The sequence below is a fragment of the Mycteria americana genome, chromosome 9 (assembly GCF_035582795.1).
Source record: "Mycteria americana isolate JAX WOST 10 ecotype Jacksonville Zoo and Gardens chromosome 9, USCA_MyAme_1.0, whole genome shotgun sequence".
Lineage (NCBI taxonomy): Eukaryota > Metazoa > Chordata > Aves > Ciconiiformes > Ciconiidae > Mycteria > Mycteria americana.
Genome location: NC_134373.1, coordinates 27,821,262 through 27,841,897, shown reverse-complemented (window position 1 = coordinate 27,841,897; position 20,636 = coordinate 27,821,262). Strand labels below are relative to the sequence as shown.

The following is a 20,636-nucleotide window of genomic DNA, read 5'->3' as shown; positions in this document are numbered from 1 at the left end:
TGTTACTACTCCTGCGTATCTACTGTTGCCTACCTGCTCTCCTGTGTGTTCACAGATCACCTGCAGTGCAAGGAGTCTAATCGCTAAAATCATCTGTCCATTGAGTTGGAGCTATGTTAGACTATGTCATATTACACAAACATTCATTTTTGAAATTTACCTTTCCCTCTTAATTCTTAAATATTTAACAGCAACTTAAACCAAACTATTTTTTGATACCTCCCATTTAAACCTAGCTAATTCATTCTTATGTGCTCATCTTTTAAAGGACCAGCATTTCATTTTCTGCCCTGCATCAAAGGTATTTCAGTGATAAAGTTTCATTACAGGACAGTGACTTAACTGATGCTTCAAAGCTTCACATGTTGCTTTCACCCAGTACCTCTCCAGGATTTACAAACAGTCTGGTAATCCTAACTTCATGCAAGGTCAGTTCAAAGGATTCTCTTATGATGCCTAAATCAATGGGCTGAGAAATTGCCAAATGAAAAATTCCCACATGTCCGTGTTACACTCTCCAAATACGACTGTCAGTGCTCACACTTGCCACCTTCTTCGGCTTAAACCCCAGAATGAAACACTCCAACTTCAGATAATGAACACTTACACTTGGTTGAAAAAGAGCCCATTCTGACATGACACCTTTCAGTAGAGAAGTTTTTTTTAACATACCAGATATCTGCTTTTCTGCCGTACCCTTCTCCACTAATAACTTCTGGACTCATCCAATATGGAGTTCCTGTGACAGACTTCATTCCTGTACCAGAGAGACATATCGTCTGCAGCCGTTTGCTGGCACCAAAGTCACCAAGCTTCACATTGCCTGCTGAATCTCGCAGAATATTTGCTCCTGGAAGGGAGGGAACACAGCGTTATATTCATGAAAGGCCTGTTAACAATTTGGCGTGGAAAACAGTAACAAAAGTTTGGATTCAGTGATACAATGCAAGATCAGCCTACTATTTCAAGCCAGAGAATTTACTTTCTCTACTCATTCCTATTACTTCATTCCAAGATTCAGAAAACAATGAATTGTACACATTGGTTTGCATCCTGGGCCTTTTCCGGTTAGTCCCAGTCACTTTGTAAAGCCTTCCTGACAAAATAAGGAATGTGCCATACAAGGGAAATAAAAATAAATGGAAAAGAAGTTTCCACACAATTGATAATGTCTTCATACTATATTAGAGCAAAATCTCAAACTGTGTTGCAGATTTGTTCAAAACACTTATCTGCATAAGTATGTACAAATTGACTGTGGTATCTCAACCTTTGCTGGAACAAAACACTGCTGATACAAAGCAACAGGAAAATTGCAAAAGTTTTAGGGAATACAAAAGTGTTGTGTTCAACACACCTATTTTGCACATCACCATCTTCCTACCTATTCTTAACTTGCTTATGCAGCACTTGCAAGTCACCTATATCTATCTGCAAAAAGTAAGTATGTCTGTTTCCTCAGGTTTCCTGGCAGTAAGATGGAAGAATTCTGAGTCATTTGATCAGGCAAGTCACCTCTGCCAGTCATTTATTGTACCAGTGAAGTGCTGGGTAATGTCTATGTAATTGATAGAAACAAAACTGTAAAAATCAACTTTCAAGTCACGATGCTTTCCTCTGCACATTCTATCTATTTGTAATGACATCATCCTTAGATATATTCAAAACTATTAATACTAAAATAAAATCAGAAATAAATTTATCATGATTGTTTTGCAGACAGACACTACGGCAACATTTTCAGAAGTCTGCTAGAACATCACAATGATGCTTATTTTCCCTCCTCAGGTTACAACAGTGACAGGAATAAATGATGGAAAGCTATCTCATTGATTTTAAGTCAGTATTTTGGCATTTCAAACTTAATCACATTTTAGCGCTTCACACAAGACTAGAATAGAATTTGTAGTCAAGAGCGCTGAACTGTGCACAGAACTATCATTACCTTTAATATCTCGATGGACAATCATATTACTGTGCAAATAGTGAACTCCTTCCAAAATCTGCCGTGTATATTTACGAGTCACATTCTCAGTGAGTGCTCCGTATGATTTCAATTGGTCTTTGATGGAACCCTATGGCAAAAAAGTGGTATAAAACACTGTAACATTTCTAGAATCACAAGTGGGCTAATACTACAGTTGAACTTCAATGGAATTTATGCCTGAAATGTAGACATTTAAAGTTGCAATACTTGTCTAGATCAACTTAAAAGCACAGATATAGTTTTACCTCCACTGAGAAAAATACAAACTTTGACAAAAAAGAGGCTGGACAGAGAAGTCATATACTGAAATGTTAAGTGATTAACTTTAAAACTGTCAAGCAGTGGCATAGTTCCAGCGTGATATACAGAAAAAGAGAACAGCAGTATTTTCACTCAAACACCACTCTCAACTTTTTTGATGGTTAAATGCTGATACTCAAGTTGGACAGAACACATGCCGTTTACCCTGTTTAGTTTATAACTCAGGAAAAAAAAAAAAGGTCGTCAAGAAAAAAACACCACATGCTGGAGGATGGTGCTTTACGTAAAAATTAAGAGGTAAGCAAGGCTTGGCTTAAAATGACATTAAATCAAAAATTCATGGTTTCGTAACTATCTCTGTATAACCTGGCTTTGTCAGAGTTACAAACTCCTAAGATTACTTCTGTGACACTGTCCTCCAAATCTCAGAAACATTCAACAAGCCCCCCAAAACAAAAGCCCAGAACTCACATAAAAAAAAAAAAAAAAAAAAAAACCAAAACAACCAAACAAACCAAAACACCAGCACCACCAGCACAAAACCCCACACACCACTTTTCTTCTCTGGAGTCTCACAGTAAAGTAGAATGCTGTAACTATTCAGAAATACAGAGCCTATGTTTTTATATGAGCACGTTTTATTTAGCTCTGCTGACCCCACTCGGTGAGAAAATGAAAATCTAGTTTTCTGACCTTATACTATTTCTTAACAAAACAGTAGAAGAACAGTTCAGCATGTACCTAAGTGCCACACAAAAAACAAGCACCAAGATTATTTTCCGTATGCACTTACTCCCACACCCATCTTAGCTACTTTTTGTTTTCCCGAAATAACTGAGCAGTTGAGATGGTGACTACACAACAGCACAAGCTGAAGCACAGCAAAAAGAAACATTAAAATTCAGGAAGATTCAAGAGTTTACTAATCAAAACATTGTCTTTTCAAAGACATTGCCAGGCACTCCTTACGCCAAAATCAAATGCAAACAACTTTTGTACAAACCACTGTAATTCTGAAAACCCAAAAAAGCAATGGAGAAGATAGGCTCCTGTAAGCACTTGTCAGTAGCCATCCTTGGCTACTGTTTTTAACTTGCACATTTCTTCAATATCTGTGGGTGCTTCTGCCAAAGCTGTCTAGTTGGGTGTTCGTCACATTGCGTAGAAACGATGGTTGAAGGGGACTGGCTCTCTTGCTTACCCCAGGCATATATTCCATGAATATAGAGAGTGTTCTTTCTGGTGGATCTCTCAAGAAGCCATAATACTGAACAATTCTTTCATGCAGCAGATTTTTCAGCAACTGAATCTCACATTCAAGTGCATTTACTTCCTAAAACGAAAAAACAGACAAGATTTACCATGGTTGATGTAGTAGTAATAATGTTTTGGATCTGTTTTTTTTTTTTTAAAGCAGGACAGTATATACATATTGAAGGGTTATGCAAACTAAGTAACAAAATACTCTTTTAGCTTATGCAAAGTTTATACATTTTATAACAAGAAAATATCACCATTAGATTGAGGGAAGTAAAAAAAAAAAACTATGGCTTTTCTATAAATTAACTTTGGGATGATTTTGCTGTTATTTCATTGTTTCTCTTATTTTGAAGTTATGTTTGTTTCTAAGCACAACAGATATCAATACATGTATGAAGTCAGTGATCATTATGCATACATGTCACAAGCCTCCAACTGGGGGTGGTGGGGGAATTTTTAAATCTTTGTAGTGGAATAATTAGCATTAATTCTTAACTTTTCCAGGATGACTGACTATACTTTAAAAATGCCTTTGAGCACCACTTAATATTGTAATAATGAAACACAACAAAGAAAAACATTAACACATATGGTGCTTTCTCTAGAGCTATCTGAAATACTAAAAATTTTGCAAACAGGAAGCAAGATATTTTGCAACAGACTGTACAGTAAGATGCTGGAAAAATACTAACTCACGAATTCAAACTTGACTGGATTCCAAATTTCACCTAGAAGTCATTCATCAAAACTTACTTTTTATCTGTCACAGACTGTTACTGATACCCTCACACTTCTGAGGTTAGAAGGAAAACAGATTTTTTGACACTTAGAGGCACACATTACAAAATGCTATTGCAAGTGAGGTCACAGAACTGTTGCTACAGGAGGGACTACAGTATTTTATATTGAACATTTCCAAAGCATAATCAGTTGTTTTGTTACATTTTAAAGAAGTAGCAACATCAACTACACTAGAAATCTACAGCACAAATGATTCTTGGCTTTCTTCCTTGATCCTACATCACTACTAGCAGCAACTAGAACTGGTAGGCATCCAATTCTGCAATCATGCTTACACCCATTGTTTCCCCGGCCTTGCTCCCCACAGTGCAGAACGCAGTCCTAATGCAGGAAAAGTAATAATTCTTTTTCCATCCTGTAAAAAGCAGCAAGTACGGTTTGGGAAAAAAGAAATAGAAGATCGGTGCTACTTTTAAATAGTTTCTCTCCTCAGATGTCCAGTATTTAAAGGAGGATAAGTTCGATTTTAGAGAGAGAATAAGCTGACAATGAAACTTTTGATCTTCACAGAGAAATATAGCGAGTAACAGTAGCTAGCCCTGATGCCCAACGTTTTATAAAAAAGAAAAAAAAAAAAAAGGAAAACACAAACACAAATCCCCCCAAAAGATAAAAAAAGATAAGACTCGCAAACTGTCTTCATAGCCAAACAAAATATCCTCAGGAATTTATTTTCAGGAACACTTAAATTAGTACAGATTTTTCTGTTTATAAATGGAACTTGTTCTAATTCCTGTAAGTATAAATAATCTCTTTCAGAGCACACTTCACAATGGGTTGTTTAATTTTAGAGACTGAGAACACACCAAATTAAGTTATGTATGTTCACTGCATAAGGATATGTATGAAAATTAAAAAATGGGATGTAACATTAAAATCAGGTAACCAAACGAATTCTTTGAGGTCCTAACAAAACAGGATTCCTAACAAGGACATGAAAACACAACATGTTTTAAAACATCATCCTGTTCAAGGAAAGGAAGATCAGTCTAGTCTACAACACACCACTTCAAGCAGAAGCCCTTTACAAACTCTCTCTTTGGTATCACTTACCTTGCTGGTTTCTGGACTATCAGGATCAAACTGAACTTGTTTAACAGCCAGTTCTCTTCCAGTATCAGCATCATAACACAGATACACTCTGCCAAATGCACCTTGACCCAGCAGTTTACCAAGTCTCCAGTTAGTTGGAGCTCGTGGTGCTGAAAATATAAGTATGTTTTGGTTTTCAAATGAGCTTGTTATTCAGCTGATCGAGAAAAACTGGAATACACAGAAAATAATTTTTTAAAAGACTACGTTTTTCAACAACAGAAACTGCACGTCCTAAACCTCCCCATATAAGTTACAAAGATCAATAAAATTTCCTGTAAGATGGAAAACATGAGCTACTTAAATTTATTCACAAAATAATTTGTGATAGATAGACATACTTAAAACAACTAGCAACAACTAATCTGAAAAACAGAAAAAGCACGTTAAACAAACTTAGTAACATTTTTTTAAAAAATCAAGGCACAATTAAAATGTACGAGCTGCTGAAGCCATCATGAAGTATATTTGCTCCTGAAATGCTACTATAGATATAAAACGGTACTGAGGTCTACAATTTATCAGAAAACTTAACCAACATCTGCAAAAATAAATAGTAACTGCAACCTACATAACCCTTATCATGTCCTCAAGAGTCTAACAAATAAAAAATATTTTTGTAGTGTTTTGTTATCACAGATGCAAATTCCATGTGAAAATCTACATGAAGGTTGGCAAAGTAAGCAATGAAAAAACTGATGAGCATAGTGTCTTGACTTTTTCCTATTAGAGAGATAAAAACACATTATTCAATTGCATGTATTTTGATGACACGCTTAGTTTTCACATGATATACTTAAAAGGTAAGAGAGTTTTAGGACTTCACAAAATGCCTTAACTTACAGCGACTGGGTGGGCTGATGTCCATGACTGACAAGGTAGGATTGTCTATGTCACTTCCCCTCCTCCTCATTCGATTATCTTCATATTCTGGCGTAAAGACGCTGCTTCCACTACTGGTGCTCAGTGAGTGATCAGTGGGACTGAAACTAACTGGTGATCGGAAGCTGTTTCCCTGAGTCCTTCTGGCTCTTGGAAAAGTTTTACGACCTTAAATGATATACAAAGAAATACTAGTGTTACATTACAAAAATACTGCTATGCAATGTGTGTATGCAAATACTTTATGAATTACACATAATGTAGTTCAAGTCTTCCACAGCATTATAATATGATGTAATGATCATGAAATTTACTGGTTTAACTTTCCACCTAGAAGAAAACAAACATTCATCAGATGTATGTAAGGATTAGACTGAATCAAAAACTGGTTTACATTTAAGTGACTGAAATTGGGACCAAATTCTGAAACTGTTCTGAAATGTAATCTACATGTTTCAGAAACCTGTAGGGCTGTGAGAGGAGAAAGGAAAATGCCATGCCTCTACTTTTATTGCTCTATTAAGGTATAAACACCAAATTTCTGATATATAGGTGAGAGATATGTTTACATCCCAGTGGTGCCCAGGCTGGCATCTTCATCCTGTAAACTAGTAAGAATTGAATGCAGAGAAAGAGCTACACATGGAATCAACAGGAAGACCACAAAAAATATTTTAAAAAATAAAGAATAATCAGAAACAATGCATAACTCAGAGATGGCTACAGCATTAGAATAAAAAAAAAAAAAGACACTGATCTTCAAAAAAGTTAATTATAATCAGATGACTAACACAATTCATGTTAATATATTTAGATAACATGAAAATTTTTAGGTGAGCATAGCTTGATGAAGTTTCATCCTACAGAACTCATAGAAATAGCTGAAGGAGTCTCCGATTCATTAGGTATTACACTGTAGAAGGAGAATTCCGAGGGGACTGAAGAAGGCAGATAAAATACCATTGAAAAAAGTGGACTCAGATTTATATACTAGTCTGGCCAATTTAAATTCCAAGAAAGATATGCAAACAAATTATTAAGCAGTTTTATAAACCACTGAGAAGATAATAAGGTGATAAACCAGCCATAATTGGTTTGTCACATGTAGCTAATCCAATTTCCCTATTTCATCAGGACATTGTCATAAGCTAACTAGTGAAGCACTGCATAGACCAACTCACTATGTAGAGTATGCCCAAGACAGATTTAGAGCAGTTATCAGTGATTTCTCATCAAAGGGGAGGATAATTTAAGTGGACATGCACAGCAGTTTACCCTCAGTCCACTTCCATACTCTATTTTAACTGATGATGTATATATGATGGAACATAACACACTGAAATATTGCAGATGACATCAAAGTTAAGTATGGCTGGAAGTCCATTTAAAGATAAAAATCTAAATTCCATAGACTGAACAGCAGTCAGTATGGCAACTATGAAAAAAAGTAAAGTGTCATTCTGGAATGTATTAACATGACTGTTACATACCAAGTTATGGTTACATCCTATGTTATACATAAAACAGCCATGAAAAAAGCCTCAGCTAGAGTACTCTATCAAGTTTTGGCCACTACAAGAATGGAGAAGAGACCAGAAAAAAAAAAAAAAAAAAAAAGAGGCTTGCAAAAATATCTAAGGTAAGGCTTAAGGCTTGAAAGAAGAAAACTAAGGAGAGAAAATAGATGTGTGTGTGATGTACTGTTACATATGGGCAGTGACCAATTTTTCACTGTGTTAAAACGGGGTAGGTAGTTACTAGTTTCATTTGCAGGTAAAAGGATTTAGAAGACAGGGAAAGGTAAGTTATAAGATAAGCTATCTTCGAAGTTAGTTACGCAAAGAAAATTAGTATCTCTTCTCTTAAAGCCAATTTAGAGTTTTACTTAAAAGTCAGTGTGACAAATCTTTGCTTCTTTAATCTTGCCTTAAGAGCAAGGGACTGGACCGAAGCTGCCTTGCAGTCCTTCAATTTGGTATTACTGTAACAGAATTCCATTTATTGCTGTGCTCATTCCATTCTGCAAATGAAAGCATCTGGTCTTCAGAGAAGTTTCTTCTTAACACTTCTCAACTAGTGCTTGACACACCCTCAAGCCAGACGATCCTTCAGCTGATCCCCTTTCCTTCCTTTGGAAATTTAACATGTGTTAAATTTACATCAATGTTATTACTGTCCAGATCAGTTTTGTGGCCACATCAGCAGGTGCTGTCTTGCATTCCGACGATTTATTTCACCAGTTAATTGCTAATTCTCAGTTTAAATCACTGCTCTTCAATTTTATTTACTCTTTTAATGTGAGAAACTGTTAATAGGAACTCCACTGTATTTAGGGTTTTTCTTAAGCAAAACAAGAAATGACAAACTAACTGAGATACCTACTTTGGATAGAAAACGGTCATAAAGGTCAAAAGATTACACTGGATGACTCGCGTATGGCCAAAGATAGAGAACATTTTCATAGCTGTGCATACGAGTCATGAATTCTGTAATCCATAACTTTACCAGAGGTAAGACTGCTCAGCAGCTCTATCAATCATTAGAAGTTTAGCAAGTGAGTTTGGGGAAAGAAGTTAAGCTTTCAATTTCTTCAGTATTTTTGTTCATTAAGATTTTACAATCTAAATCTTCACTTTTTAGGAAGAGTAAAACAGACTAATAAAGTAGAACTCTTGCAGTATTCACACTTACCATCATTGTAGTCTTGTTGATGATATGAAATATGGTATCTTCGGGGATAAGTCCCCCCCTTTCCAAATTTCTCAAATATTGGGATATCATACTCTACTAGAAAATAAAAAGATACATTTCAAAATTTAAAATGAGGCAAAAGCATATTAATCTAATCAGTTTGGTATTATAAACTTAAACATGGGGGAACATATCAGAGGATATGCTTCAAGTTGAAGCATCAGAGGAAAAAAGATTATAGAACAAAAGCCACAAATCTAACAAATCACACGAACTAAAAGGACATTCCACCAAAAGTTCCAAAGGATCAAGAAATCAATAGCTCAAGTGGTTTGTAACCTCTCGCTTAAAAGAATGTCAGAGGACTGCAGCATACCTAATTATTCCAGTTTTAAAAATAGTTTCTAGAGGAATTCTGGGAAATTACAGTTCACCAGGAAAATTGGCAGAAACTATTACAAAGAGTAAAATTTAAAGATGCATAAATATGAAAAATTGGCAAATGAGTCAACACAGCTTGAATTACTAAAATACGTTCAATAGGTCCTCTTTTAAAAATTATCAAAGGAGAAAAGTATTCATATGATAAAGGGAAAAGTCCCTAATGCATAATAAATAAGTGGTTACATGATAAGTATATAAGATGGGAGTAAATGGTCAATAGTTCCACCAGAATCTGGGCTACAACTCATGCAGTTTAATTATGCATTAATTCTCTGGACAGAACAATGAATAGTGAGGTGACAAAATCATTTGGAGAAATAAAGCCAACAAAATTACAGAAAGCCCTTAAGAGTCTGTGACTGGATGTTAAAATGGCAGATGAAATTCAATGTGGGCTAGTGTAAACGATTGTGATAGAGAGTTCCAGCAGCTGTACTCTTTATATTGGCTAACAAGCAAATTAAATGCTATAAATCATTAAGATATATTGAAGAAAGTTTTGTTCTATTCCATTTCAAAGGATTTAGTAAAACAGGAAAAGATTTAGAAGTACAGAGATGATCAAAGATACAAAATTGCTTCTCTGTAAGGAATGTAGGCCTCTATAGACTAGAAAAGCAATAGCTCAAAGGGAGACAAAGAGGTCTATTAAAAAAAAAAAATCACAAAAAGCATACTTCTTCATAAAACACAGTAAACTGCACAACTTCTAGTCACAACATACTGTTGATACTGAAAAAGTTTATACAAGTTGAAATAGGAGCTGAAAAAATTTGTGGAAGGAAAAAAAAAATTCCATCAAATCACAGAAGAGCATCTTGCATTTGCAGAACCCTTAAGCCATACATGACTAGGAATATATTCTGAGGAAGGAATATTACACGCTCCTCTATAGAAACCTGGTACTGGTTGTGGCAGGAGAAAAGACTAGGCCAGATGAATATTTTTTCTGACTCTATATACTATTCTGGTTTTGTTACACATCAAATCATGAGAATAAATATTGAATATGGAATTAACGATTGCTGTCTATCCCATTGGTAACATACCAGAGCACCCCACAGGAAAAAAAAAAAAAACCAAACCCAACAGAAAAAAAATATTGCAAGATCATCTTATTAGAAAAGTAACAGTAATAAACAAACACAAGTAAACTAGATTAAGATTACCAAAGGCAAACTAATTTCTGACATTTCCAACTTTTTGGGTATTTATCTGTGCCACCTAAATGCTTCTTATACATAGCTTTAGTTATATTTTCATTTAAAAGTCGTGCAATCTGTTAAGCACTCTAGAATCCTTAAAAGAAAAAACACACCATCACACAGTTATCTGGATAAAGGTTCATAAACAAAATAAAAAGAAGCTTTAAAGTATGTAATAGACCAAAAAAACCCACAGAACACCCCAGATTCACTGGAAGCTAATTATTGTTCGACAGCAAAATTCTGTAGCGAGGCATGTCCATGAGAGACACTTCAAAGCACTTTCAAGGTTACCCATTTCACTTTATATGCTGAACCATGCACAACAACTTGGATTCAAGCCAGAGTATCATATGAAAACATTAGTGGTGATGATTAATTTATAGGCACAGCACACAGTTCTCCTTCATCCCTTCACTTTGCAGTGCTTTCAATTACAGAAGTCATGAGCACTTCAAAGTGATCCTCATTTCACGAGGGAGAAAATGAAGGTTCCATGTACTGGTGTTGGCTGGGATAGAGTTAATTTTCTTCCCAGAAAATTATGAGCACCGTATGAGCTCTGGTTTTGCATTTGTGACCAAAACAGTTGATAACACAGGGACATTTTAGTTATTGCTGAGCAGTGTTTACACAGCATCAAGGCTTTTTTGTTTCTCACACTGCCCCACCAGCGAATAGGCTAGGGGTGCACAAGAAGTTGGGAAGGGACACAGCTGGGTCAGCTGACCCCAACCGACCAAAGGAATATTCCATACCATATGAGGTTGTGCTCAGCAATAAAAGCTGGGAGAAAGAAGGAGAAAGGGAAGACACCCGGAGTTATGGCATTTTGTCTTCCCGTTACGTGTGATGGAGCCCTGCTTTCCTGGAAATGGCTGAACACCTGCCTGCTGATGGGAAGCAGTGAATGAATTCCTTGTTTTGCTTTGCTTGTGTGCACAGCTTTTGCTTTACCTATTAAGCTGTCTTTATCTCAACTCACAAGTTCTCTCACTTTTACCTTTCCAATTCTTTCCCCCATAGCACTGCAGGGGAGTGAGCGAGCAGCTGCGTGGTGCTTAGCTGCCTATTTGGGTTAAACCACAACACTCCAAAATCAAATAAATTAACCAAGGTTATGCGCCAACTTAGAGATGGATATTACAGTCCAGTTTAACAAACTGTTGCGTGCCCCTATCCGCTGCATCATTTGTTCTTTTCAGAAAAGCAGGTAAGTTATACTATGCACACTAACAGTGGTGTTACACACAATAATCTAGAAGAAAAAACATTTGGAAGATCTTATATTTCACTGTATCTTTTACTGTGTGCATTTGGGTTGGATTTTGTTGCTTTGTCTTCTCCTACCATATTAAGTTTGTGTAATACAATACCTCTCAATATGAACTTCCCTTCTAAGCCCTTTTATTTGCAAGAGGAAGAGTTCTGGAAAGCTAGTAAGTCCAGTGATTTTTGCCTACCTGAGAATTCCTGATGATTATCTGGATAGCTCTGTGCTCTTGGCATCCGAGACTTGGGATAGTTGTCTCTGGAAGTGTAAAAACATACAGCATCTAAAAACTGCTGTTAATCTAGTTCTTAAACATTTAATCTTACTGTCTCACAATTCGTTATGACTGATGAAAAGTTATTGCTATACAAGTTGCTGCACCAGTTTGCAAGTGTGGAACCCAATTTTGAAAATCAAATCTAATAGGTATCAATAACAATTCAAGATCAGTAACAATGGAAAAGCTTGCTTATTGAGCTTAATGTAGTAAGAAAGCAATAGACTCAGTTAATGAGCAATTATATTAGTAAAAACATGAATTATCACAAGTAAAACCACAAAGGAGCACTGTTACGTTTAACACCTTTATAGCTAAACACAAAGGTTTATAGACTGGCAAAATCTCTTATACAGCCTACAAAAACTCTTGAGGAAGTTTAACCAAAGGAACGCACAACCTTTTAACGTCTCAAAATATTTCCTCTTCTCTCCATGAAAGTCATAGGATTAAGAGAGTAATTTTATTGAGTTATAGAATGAAGAAGAATTTTTTGGTTCTCACACGATCACTTCGTTTCTTACCTACAGTTGGTATGTCACTCCCAGCCACCAAAAGGAATGGATGGGATTGCCAGTCAGAGCAACCGATTACAGTATATTTCCATAAACATACCAAAACAATGTCCTCCTTTTTCTGGTAAGAATTTCTCTAATGGGTAACAGAAGCTAAATGGAGACACAAAACCTACATCTTTGTAGGAAATATTTGAATGAAGGGGGGGGGGAACAAACTAAGTAGAGGTGACAAATGAAGTAAATAAAAAAACAACCAAAAGAAGTTTTGAAGAAGAAACATGAGTCGAATTAAGATTGCTTTGTTTCCCCTTCTTCCACTCACCCCTACCCCACAAAAACCTAAAAATTTGGCATTTGATAGAATTTCTATCCTATGCAGCTACATTAAACACTGCATGTATAACCTATCACACTTCAACCACAAAATACTTTTCGTGTCTATTGTTTTCTTGTTTGTGAAATGGAGACTTATTTTTTAACTCAAAAATTTATTTGTTAGACCAAATATATTTGTGTCCTCAAATCACATATTCTCAAATGAGATGGTACTACGGAATACTATAGCTCTGATTAATCACCACAGGCAATGATTTCCAACTTTTTACCTTTCTACCAATTAAACAAAATATTTAAAATCAGCAGTATTATTTGTATAGCAGATCCAAATAAATGAGTAGCCAACCTGAGCAACATAAGACCCAAGGTTATTTGCCTGACCAACCATAAGCCAAACAGGATTATGTTCTGTTTGGCTTACCTGGTGGCCGAGAAACTGGACAGTGACCCTCTCAAAACACATGAGTCTCCTAACAGAGCAATCAAAATAGATCTCCAGACCCACCACAGTACATGCTGCCTCTTGCTAACTGACAGGCTTAAACAAGGAAAAACAAGTGGAAAATCTGCAATGGGAACAACGGGAGAGGAATGGACAGTAACTGCAAAGAAAAGGAGAGGACTGTCTGTTGAAGTCTTTAAATGATTCTACCCTCTTTCTTGAATTGGGTACCCTCAACCTTGGAAAAGGGAAGCTTACTTCATATTGCAGTACCTAAGAAACGTAAATTTGATGAGGCTGCTCACTGCCAGGGAATATACTTTACATATATGTAAGACTAGCAAAATTTCATAAAAATCTTCAGTACATTTTTGTAGGATCTGAAATCTAAATTTTTTCTGTTTCAAATGCAAATTGTAAAAAAAAAAAAAAAAAAAAAAAAAAAAAAAAAGCTACTTCTATTTTCATTGCATTAGTAAGCAATTAAGTTTCAATAAGCTTTTATAAATGTTCTATAACTTACAGAGGAATTTCTGGAAGAAGTTCAGTAATAGCTCTCGCTGGACAGTTATATGTTACAACTGATACATTATGCAATCTAATAAAGATAAATAATGAATGTAAGTAATTCTTACCCATCTAAAGGGCTGTCAAGTGAGGGACAGCTTCCTGAGCCAGAGTTGTCAGGACTGCTCAAAGACAATGGATCCAGCATCTAATAAATAACAAGCAGAGAAAGATCAACAAGTTCAATTTTTTGTTTTTAAAATGCTTGAAGGTTTCTGCTTTGAAACACCTAATAAAAAACAAAACCAAACCACAAATATTAATTACTAGAGAAAAAGTTAGCTGCCATAGTTGAACCTACATTACATTCTTTTTCCTGAAATGATTCTGTCATTTTTCTCACATCTAACTAGAATATACTTAAGGTATGTAATCCTGCACCATGCTTTGTACCTAACAAGCTGTACTGCTACATTCTTCCTGTAAATGCCATTGTCTCTTAACATTGTATCAATATCTGCATGCGTAGCTTAACAGAATAACAAAAATAAGGCCTCTAAAGGATAAAAAGCTGTGACAGTTTAAAAAAAAAAAAAGTGGGTTTTGTTGTCATCAAAGAAAAAAATGTCAAACATGACATAGATAGTGATGAATGCAATTTACATAATCTGTGTAGTGGTTTAAGTTTGGCAAACTAGAAGTCACAGAAAACGGCTAAAACCAAATACTGTAAAAAGCTTTTAAACATTTATCTCTAGTTAAGATTCCAACCGAGTCACGCAGAATTTTAAATAGAATTGAAGAGAAAATGGAAGGAGAAAGAGGAGTAATGCATAAAATCTATAAACACTCTCCCTTTTCACCCAACCCAAAATCCTGTTTCAAATAAAATAAACTTTAATCTGAAACCGGAGTTCACAAAAACACCAAAGACAGATTTTTTTTCTTAAAACACTTCCGACGACCTAGTAATCAATGCTCATGAGCCGTGTGAAATATGCCATGTATCAGTTTGAAGAAGTCATAAAACTGACTCTCTGGGCAGATCTATTACATAATGAAAATAATCATCAGCACTTTCTCTGTTGCTCGAATTCTAATCCAGAGGAAAAGAAATAAATTGATAGTAAACAGCATCCTCCTGACTACCATCTATTTCTATTGGCTGACGTTCGTTTCGTTTATCTCGCACTAGCACCCTTAAAGTCCCAAGTATAATGACAGGCAAACATCACTCCCTTCTCTTTTGCAGTAAAGCGATCTGAAATGTTTTATAGATTTATTTTTCAAAACAAGTGGAAACAGAATCTAAATTTTGAATTATTGAATGTGACAATTTTACCAGCCCGCCTCTCAAAAACAGAGTGGAAAGCTCATCCATTGTCTTAAAATGAGCTCCTTCCTAAAATAAAGTTTGTTTTGGTATCTTATGTAACATCTATTTTTTTCTATGAATTGGACACCAGCCTTTTGCTGTAAATTGAGGAGCTGCCCCTCCAATTTTTATGGTCTGTGCTGCATCTTAAAGGTCCTGGGCACATACTTTGCTGAGCACCAATCAAGGACTTAGTAAAGAAATAGTGTCCAGAAAGTGAGTTTGCACTCTTAAATGAACATTTAAATGAACTCTGTATCAGGGAGGACAACATTTACCATAGACAGGTTCAGCAATTATATTCTTCTTTTCTCAGGCTGAGCAGTGGGTCCTGAAAGGGAAAAAAACCCCATCTGCTGCCAGATTAATTACCTCTATAACTTAATGCAGTATGGTCCAACTGGCAGACCGTGGTCCGCTTCTATCCAACCCATCATCTCTTCTTAAAAGTGTGGGGTCTGCTGTCAGAGTGCGAATAGCTGTGCTCAGGCAGATCAACAGGAGAGCAGAGCAAAGCCCTCCACACCCAAATTCCCTTCTTGTCTTTGTGGGGCAGGCTGTGACAGATGTAGGCAGCATGGTCAACACTTGCCAAGGTGATGTGACAACTTAGGGGGAAGGGAGCAAACAGAGGTTGTGAGTTCCTAACACCCCAATCTGGCCCTCAAGGCTGCTTAAGTTGAACTAACCTGGATTCCTATGAAAGTAAAATTCCTCTGTTTAAACCCTGCTGACAGCTTACACAGCAATGCGTACATGATAGGTTACATGTTTCTTGAACACTCTGGAGTGAAAGGACATCCTGGGCCTCAGAGATCATCTGTCTGTTTGACCAGGCAGTGACCAAAAATTACTTTGCCCAGGCCAAAAGTAATCATTTCACTGAATGAATCCAGGCCTGGGCTGGATCTGACCACATGGCTATGATAATGAATAGCACCCTGGTCTGGAAATTAGGAGATTCAGTCCCTATTCCCAGCTCAGTCATTAAAATTGTGCAACAAATTGCAAAATCTCTTTGCCTCTATTTTTATTCTGTCATCTGTCTCTCATTTAGTCAGCTCAAAAACCATTGCCTCTTGCCATTTATGAATACAGTGCCAACATCAACAAGAACTTGAAGCAATTCGGGTATGCAGCATTATTTTTTTTTCCTCCTTAAAATATCTTTTTCTCTATTGCCAATTCTGTGAGCCATTACATTCCTCCATCTTTTCCTGCTGTTTTTAAGGTCAATTTTGATATTCAGAGAGCAGGATTTTTATTCATGCTAAATGTGCTGACATCCCACATCAATAATGCAGGTGAATAAGGAGAACAAAATAGTACACATTTGTGACTTCTCTCCTCCCCCCATAAAAACGTGACAGTGGAAAGTATTTCAGAGCTTATTTATACCAGGCCCATCACCATCCCTTTGCCTCTACCCCAACACAGTATCAGCTGAGTCCAAATAATTCTGACAGATCCAAACTTTTCTTTCAAACCTCCTTTGATTAGCTGGGAAAGTTGTAAAACTGGTCTTGCTTATGTATCCTGTTCATTAAAATGAAAGTTTTTGTGCTTTCTAATGTAGACACCTCTTGCTGTAATTTATATCTATCGCTACCTCACTCAACTATCATGGAAATTAAGAATATTATTTTTCTCCTTGTAGCAACATATTGAAATACTTGATGAGACTTACAGAGACTGAACAACTACAATTATTTTAACCTCTCACAGATCATGTTTTCTAGGGTTGTCATCATTTTTTTAGCTGTTCTTTCTAACAATTCCATATCCTTCTTGAACAGCAATGTTTCACAAATCAATCTAACAAAAACTTTAGTTTTAATAAAACACACACGTACCTGATCCATACTTTCTGGAATGAATTCACCCTCACTGTTGATACTGGTGAAGGACCCATTTCGGGCGACCTGGTGCAGCTCATCTGGAATGTATCCTGGGGGAGGTGAACTCCTATCACGAGTATTAGAACCTTTTGAAAGAAAAGGGCTAGTCAGAGTCTCTTCACTAACTCAGAATAGAGGGGCTTTATTCAAATGCTTCATAGGCACTGAGCCTGCCTGGATCACTTCTTGCTTTAGAAATTTCCCAAATGCCTATGCAATACAAGACTTACATATAGCATTTAAAATCTGTAATCCAGGAATTATGAAAAATTTGGGGCAGGGTTGCCCCAATGGCATTGAAAAGAAGTTTCATTATATAGGAACAGAAATATAATTTGCCCGCACATCTAGCTGGGTAAATTTCTTCTTTTGAAATAAAACAAAAATCCAAACCCTTCCACCCGTGTCAACTGATCCTTTCCAACTCTTGAGAATTTCAGTTTTTCTTTGTAGAATATTACGTCTGCAAGAACATGAACACCTCTATTCATACTAAATGCATAATAAATTAAATTGTCTGAAAAATTATTAATTACTCTCTAGTTTCATAACTAAATTTGGAAGTTAACATCACACCAACTTTAAAACATGAATAGGCAAAAAGGTTGTATCAATGCCAAAATAAGTATCTTAAACAAATGTTCACACGTTAAGGTTAAAAAAACATGGGAGTCCTAAATTGAGCACGGAAACTCATTGCCATATAAACAAATTTTTTGCAACTTATTCCTGTATCTGAAAATAAAGGGGAGTACTAACATCAACTTTTTGGATACCCATCAGTTACCTCAAATAATTCTACATAGATTTATTTACTTGTGATTTTTTGATTAATTTTCTGTAATATATATATATATATATTTAAACCACCTTTGACTTAAAATTCAAAATCCACTCTAGAGTATGATGAGTCATTGCTGAGTAAAAGAGACTCAGTCTGCATTGAGGATAAGATCTCTATGAAGAGAATATTACAAAAGAAAAGCTTTTACAATTAAAGGTATTGAAATATGTAGCTTACCTATTACAGACAGCCGCCTTTTTCTGTCTGTCACACCAAACACTGTATTATCTAAATCTTCCAGCGAGGGCAAAGGTTCCACGTTATTTACACTGGGTGACTGAAAATGTGTACATATTACAAACTGCAATTATTACTTTATAATCCTGACAATGAAAATACTTCGCAAACTTTTGAAGGCTTTGTGCAACACATTCCTTTTTTCAAGCAGTCGAAAAGAAATACGTCAATTTATATCAAAATTCATCTATTTTAGCAGCTCTTTCTTAATATTTAAAAATAATTCTCAATATGTACTAGTATACAAATCCTATCAATATTACGGCTGTGGCGTGATAGATAATACCAAAATAACTTCATATTTAGCCTACAGTCCACTGCTACTATTTGCTACAAGAAACATTTAACTTGTAACAAAGGAGTGTCACCAGCATATGATTTAAAGAACAGTTTCAAATAGCTACAGTTACTTAAAATTCTATGCGCTTCTCAAATTTGTATCACGTCATCATCCTGTTAAGGAACACTTTTTTAGCACTGTAGGGAAGGCATAAAAAGAGAGAGGAACAGTATCTAGGAAAAAGTTAAAACCAAGTCAATACAAAATGCTAATACATGCTTAAAGTGAACTGAAGAAGCAATCAGTAATATTTTCAATTGGAAAAATGTAATCTTTAAGAAAATATACAAATTATACTGCATATAAAAACTAAGGAAAAAGACATTTAGTATGTCAACTCATACCTGTGTATTTCCATGTATGACAAGTAATATCTTGAGACTCTTCATATGAACACTACGGTCTAGCAGTTCAACAGCTTTGTCCAGGTCATCTTGTGTGGTTAATGGAATTACAAGCTACAAAAAGGGGAAAAAAGGAAAAAAAATTTAAAAAGATGTCTTAAACAGGACACAAGAAAGAAATGAGGAAGTCAAGTGCAGAGAAACAAATAAACTGATGCTATCTTTCCTTTCATTCTAAACAACTTGAAAATACAATTTATTAAATGATGCCTCAAGTTACCACCAAAATGTCTGAAGATCAACCTTAACTCTTCCTTCAGATGCCTTCAATAGGTACAGCATGGTGGAACAAGTCTTCACAATGAAGGAGCAACCATTTTACACATGTACAACTTAATATCCTACAAGTTTCAGAGAAACATGTGCAACAGTGTCAATGTATTTGCCATTGCCTAAATTAATGCCAGTCTAAGATAAAAATAAGTCCTATTTTAAAAAGCATAAAGCACATTTTTCTATCTCACTATATTAAAACTTTATTTATTTGAAGTTGTATCACTATCAGAATTTCTCCATTGAATAACAGAATTTGTTACAGAAGTTATCAGGCATGGTGTGATCCACATGGAATAGCTGTAGTCCTCACTAGAATCTCCTTGGACCTAATTAATTGGAATTAACTTGCATACATATATCTTTAGAACAGAAAATGATATGCATTAAAGTACACTTGAGTTCCGAGTTCTAGAACAATTAAAATTGGGCTTATGTTTCAGGAGTGTAAATTACAACTTCTGCTTGTAACAAAGGAACAGCACAATACAGATTTTTTAAAAAAACTATTCTATTTGTAAACAGTCTCAGTCAGCGATGCTCGAATACAACATCAGTTGAAATACAGTACTTTTATACAAAAAGAAATGACAATGAGGGATGAAGGTCTTGGCAACAAATGAGCATACTCTTCATTTTAAGTTGCCGTTTTAATGTTAATGACAGGTTATTACCATCACGTTTCTAAAGGTGATGGGATGATTTGTCAACTAGTGCAGAAGATAACAAGCAGAAAACCTGCTCAAACACCTAAAAATCTATCAGAGAAAGGAGCTGAGGCTAAAGCATCACGAAAGGCCATTTCTTCTGACCTTCCTAATCTCCAAAAGCCTTCTGTAGGAAATCTTCGTTTTGAGGATCAGTTTCACAGAAGTGCCTGGTAAGGTAGTGAGTAAACAAAAAACAGCAATAACAGGCATTTTCTTCTGCAAAGATTCAGATTAGATACAGCAATTATGTTGTGCATAACCAAGCACACAAATAATCCTCCATGCACTTTGCTGACTGAAGGCAAAAACCAGAGGTAACTCCTAAGAATGGATACTGCATCTGTAAATATATTTCCTATTAATAATTCCATCTCTACTTCTAAAGGAAAGCTGGAAGTAATCTTGATCAGGCATAAGTGGCTTGACGACGCTAGCACTGTTCCCAAGAAATCTTTGTGAACCAGCCACTTTAAAAGAAGCAACAGTTAAGCCTAGTTCTCCAATCCCAACATGACTAAATGCAACCATCTAGCAATTACCTAACAAGATTAATCCTTAAAGGAACAAAGTGTACAAGAA

General features: G+C 35.7%; 2 protein-coding genes across 3 annotated transcripts in view; both read right to left on the bottom strand.

Annotated features, from left to right (window-relative positions):
• The window catches only part of MAP3K2 (mitogen-activated protein kinase kinase kinase 2), a 54,670-nt gene that overhangs the window by 7,536 nt on the left and 26,498 nt on the right, over positions 1-20,636 (bottom strand). Inside the window, exons 6-16 of one of the 2 annotated variants that reach the window (XM_075512105.1) lie at positions 19,015-19,128; positions 18,271-18,370; positions 17,205-17,335; positions 14,105-14,184; positions 12,087-12,154; positions 8,975-9,070; positions 6,245-6,451; positions 5,363-5,511; positions 3,450-3,581; positions 1,946-2,075; positions 673-850 (exon numbers count right to left, since the gene is read on the bottom strand). In XM_075512105.1, the coding sequence (XP_075368220.1) occupies positions 673-850; positions 1,946-2,075; positions 3,450-3,581; positions 5,363-5,511; positions 6,245-6,451; positions 8,975-9,070; positions 12,087-12,154; positions 14,105-14,184; positions 17,205-17,335; positions 18,271-18,370; positions 19,015-19,128 (1,385 nt within the window). The remainder of the gene's footprint in view (positions 1-672; positions 851-1,945; positions 2,076-3,449; positions 3,582-5,362; positions 5,512-6,244; positions 6,452-8,974; positions 9,071-12,086; positions 12,155-14,104; positions 14,185-17,204; positions 17,336-18,270; positions 18,371-19,014; positions 19,129-20,636) is intronic. The other variant, XM_075512106.1, reaches the window with a different exon arrangement.
• Positions 11,564-20,636, bottom strand: part of PECR (peroxisomal trans-2-enoyl-CoA reductase) — a 60,476-nt gene continuing 51,403 nt past the window's right edge. The window contains exon 9 of the transcript XR_012777143.1: positions 11,564-11,574. The gene's annotated coding sequence lies outside the window, so the exon portion shown is untranslated. The remainder of the gene's footprint in view (positions 11,575-20,636) is intronic.